Below are 3,793 nucleotides of genomic sequence, written 5' to 3'. Positions count from 1 at the left end.
AGAACCAATAATGAACTAACTGTTGCAATAGATTTAGAAGTTGTTTCAGCATTGCTTGCATCATCACAGTTTGTAAACAGCCGAATCAAAAGCCCTTAAAAATATGGGGTTAGAGAGTTTGTCTCAGTTCCTGAGGCATCCAAAAGGAATTGCTTTCAGGAATAGACTATTTGTAAATAATAAAACTAAAGTAAATACGTTGGCTTTAAAGGCACAAAGTGTGACTTCAGCAACTGATACAGTGCAGCGTTTTGTTGAGTCTGATTGGGGAAGTTACTTTGATGCTGGTTTTGACTTCACAACCCAAATGGGGCGGATTTCCCCCTGCATGCTGTGGGAACCGTTTACCATTGCACCATTGGGCCATGTGTGGTGTGAAATGGCCAGAGAAGGGTTTCATTGCAAAATGCATAGACCACTTTCAAAGTGCAGGTTGTTGGGAGTGGAGTCGGGAGTGTGTTACACACACACGACACTTAAACTGTTGTTCTCATCAAAAACTCTTTGTATTCAGAATTATTACAAATGGATGTGACAAAAAATTGCCAGACAAAAACACATCTTTATAATCCGTTTTTCAAACGTGTTATCAAATATTAAGTATACAGTGATTCTTATTCCAACTGTCACATACTATGCTGCACTACATCCGTGTAGGTCAAGTACTGTTTTTTGTGGTATGCTTAGAAAAGTCACCATGTTGCCCACTTCTTGCGATGGAATGTATCACTGTAAAACATCACTGTTATATCGCCCACTCTGCCCTCCTCACAGCAGACTGGTTCGTTTTCCCGCTCAAGCAAGAACAGCACATTATACCAGTAAGATGTCCTCTCCTAATGCTAAATTCACCAAGCTCTGCAACTTGTTTGAAATGCAGGGTGATTTAAAATATTCCATATTTTTACAACTGTGAGGCACCTAGGAATCAATTGCATACCGATTGAAAGAGGGGGGTCATAGAGTTTCTGATTGTCACCGGAAGGTGGCTCCCCTCAGTCTGAGGAGATGTGACCCCAGAGCGAGAAAGCGTTCTGCGTTCTCCACTTCAATAAGAGTGATTCCGTCATAACTCTGCAGTTTTGTCGGCTGTGAAGCACAGCAGCTCTGAGCGTTCATCGTTGGTTCCACAAAACTGGATGATCTCCGAAAACGCACTGAAAGAGCCGTGAGTGCAGCGACACCCAACATGCTCAATCCAGTATGGGATGAGTTTGACTATGACGTTGATGATGTCCGTACAGCTGGAGCAGATTCACATTGAGCACTTGTAAAATTACATAATTACGCTAAATTAAACCATTTACAGTTTACTGCAGTGTTCTGTGTAACCCTGTGTAAGTCGCTTTGAACAAGCATGTCTGCTAAATGCATATATGTGAATGAAAAGTAAAAACTGACAGAGGCATTGCCGAGTCAGGAGACAATAAAACATTTAAATTTGGGGTGCTAGCGCTGCTGTGAGTTGCCCTGTAACGTCTGAAATAATAGTTTAGCCCGATTCGACGGGTCGGAGTCTGTGGGAGTTTTTCAGGACGCGTCGTGCATCGTTACATTTTAATGTCGCACGCACAACGTCCAAGTCCAACGTCCAAGTTTGATCTTCAGGTTTCAAATGTAAAATCAACATTATACTGGTAAAGATGATGATAATGGAAGGTAATTCACTTACATCCTTGGAAGACACGTCCTTCACCAAGTGCTCTCACAATCATCAGGTCCATCCACTCTGGCAGTGGAGGCCGAGACATAAACCATGTTGCGTGCGGTTGTACGTTTCCTCCATGGAGAACTCCAAATCATCAGATCTTACATAGTGCAGCTTTAACATGATGCTGTTTTTTACTGACTTGAGATTTGCTTTGTTTTTATTCTCCACCATCACTCTCCCCTGTAGACAGTCATTAATATCCCCACCACGAGAAAAACGGTCACTTGACTGAAACAGATGAAAAGACGTAAGTCTCTCTCTCTCTCTCTCTCTCTCTCTCTCTTTCTTTCTCTCTGTGTAGAAGTTTAAGATCCGTATTGAAGACCCTCCTCGTCGTAAGCACATGGTGTTTCTGGGCGGAGCTGTGCTGGCTGACATCATGAAGGATAAAGATAATTTCTGGCTGACTAGAGAAGAGTACCAGGAGAAAGGCATGCGTGTGCTGGAGAAACTTGGCGTGACTGTCAGATAAAGCACACACACGGAGAGTCATGCACACACACACTTGAATTAAATTCACGTACACAAACACAAATGGGGTGGCATTTTGGCAGTGTATAAATGGGGAAAAATACAGTTGGAATAAAATATACTTGATTGTAATAATCAAATACTTGAATTTTACAGTTTCCAGTCTAAAGTGCTATTCAGATGGGATTAGTTGTTTATGGGAAGGTGGGCTAATGTAATTTCACCACAGGACGTCTGTAATGTTCATGACCAATTGTGCAGGATAGGAAATGTCAGTGTAACCTACAGAGATTGACCCCTAGACTTACTGTTGTTATTAAACATAAGATAATAAAGGTTAAATATGAATAAAAAGGGAATAATTAAGACTAATTAGTCAATATTTTCTGTAAATCATTCGGTGACAGCTATACAACATGTAAACGATGTATCTACGAGATTGAGAAACAAAAGCATGGGTTCATATGTGAGCCCTCATGGCTTAAAGGGGAACGCCACTGATTTTTCAAACTTTCTGTATAATTAAATCATTAAGATGTAAACAAGCTGTCTGCCATGTACATTCTTTAATACATTTTTCCGGCTGTTCTCTGATCTCATCTATCATAAACCAGTGTCAAAGTTTTCCCTGAAGGATTTTTTAGAAGCAGTAGTATCTTCAGACATCTGGTTCATATCACCGCCACTGTGAAGAATACACCCAAGTTTCCCTAGAACAGAGCATTTCACATCAAACCGCTGTAAATTATTTGTTTACATCTTAGCCAACTAATTATGCAGACGTTTTGAAGAATCAGTGGGTTTCACTTGTAATTGGTTTAGTCAGCACAGCACAAAATCAGAGTTTTAATTTTGATGTCATTTTTTGGGCCAAGTATGGCACATGAAAAGACTGGCATTACTGCTAGTAATAGAGGAAGGACAGGCTTGATTTGGGCCACAGAGAACACAAGTAAATGCTTCTTTGAGGGCCCCCATACCTACAAGAACCTGGAAACTCCTTTTTCACAAGATATGATGGAATATTTACAGATGTGGTCTCACAGGATTATATAACCTTTGCTTATTTCTAGGGTCCGTTGTAAAGCAGGTAAAAGCCATCAGAATCTGACGCTGGAGCAGATTCATAAAAATCACTGGCTTCATGTGGGACTAAAATCGCTTAGGAACACTGGTACCAATTACATTAATCCACCTCCACATGTAAAACAAATCCTGACCCAATAGTGTTTTAAAATGTCCTCATTGGTGCGACTTTCTCTGAAGAGTTCTGCCTTTTGAGGGCAAGATAACCGTCAGAAAAATGATTGATTGGTTAGATAAAAAATCTTGCATTCAAAATTACTTGTTTATGCTGCCAAAATTAATCCTAGAATGGATCTCTCTCTGTCTCTCTCTCTCGCTCTCTCTCTTGCTCTCTCTCGCTCTCTCTCTCTCTCGCTCTCTCTCTCTCGCTCGCTCTCTCTCTCTCTCTCTCTCTCTCGCTCTCTCTCTCTCTCTCTCTGGCTCTCGCTCTCTCTCACTCTCTCTGGCTCTCGCTCTCTCTCGCGCTTGCTCTCTCTCTCGCTCTCTCTCTCTCTCTCTGGCTCTCGCTCTCTCTCACGCTCTCTC

The 3,793-nt window shown here is 41.4% G+C and overlaps 1 protein-coding gene across 1 annotated transcript in view; it reads left to right on the top strand.

Moving 5' to 3' along the window:
• LOC108441254 (actin-related protein 2-A-like) overlaps positions 1–2,621 on the top strand; it is a 29,410-nt gene extending 26,789 nt beyond the window's left edge. The window contains exon 9 of the mRNA XM_017720677.2: positions 2,013–2,621. Within this exon, the coding sequence (XP_017576166.1) occupies positions 2,013–2,183 (171 nt within the window). The 3' untranslated portion in view covers positions 2,184–2,621. The remainder of the gene's footprint in view (positions 1–2,012) is intronic.
• The last annotated feature ends 1,172 nt before the right edge of the window (positions 2,622–3,793 follow it).

This window comes from Pygocentrus nattereri, chromosome 12 (genome assembly GCF_015220715.1).
Source record: "Pygocentrus nattereri isolate fPygNat1 chromosome 12, fPygNat1.pri, whole genome shotgun sequence".
In the NCBI taxonomy this organism is placed as follows: domain Eukaryota; kingdom Metazoa; phylum Chordata; class Actinopteri; order Characiformes; family Serrasalmidae; genus Pygocentrus; species Pygocentrus nattereri.
Note: the sequence above shows the minus strand (reverse complement) of the source record. Positions and strands in the feature narration are given on the sequence as shown.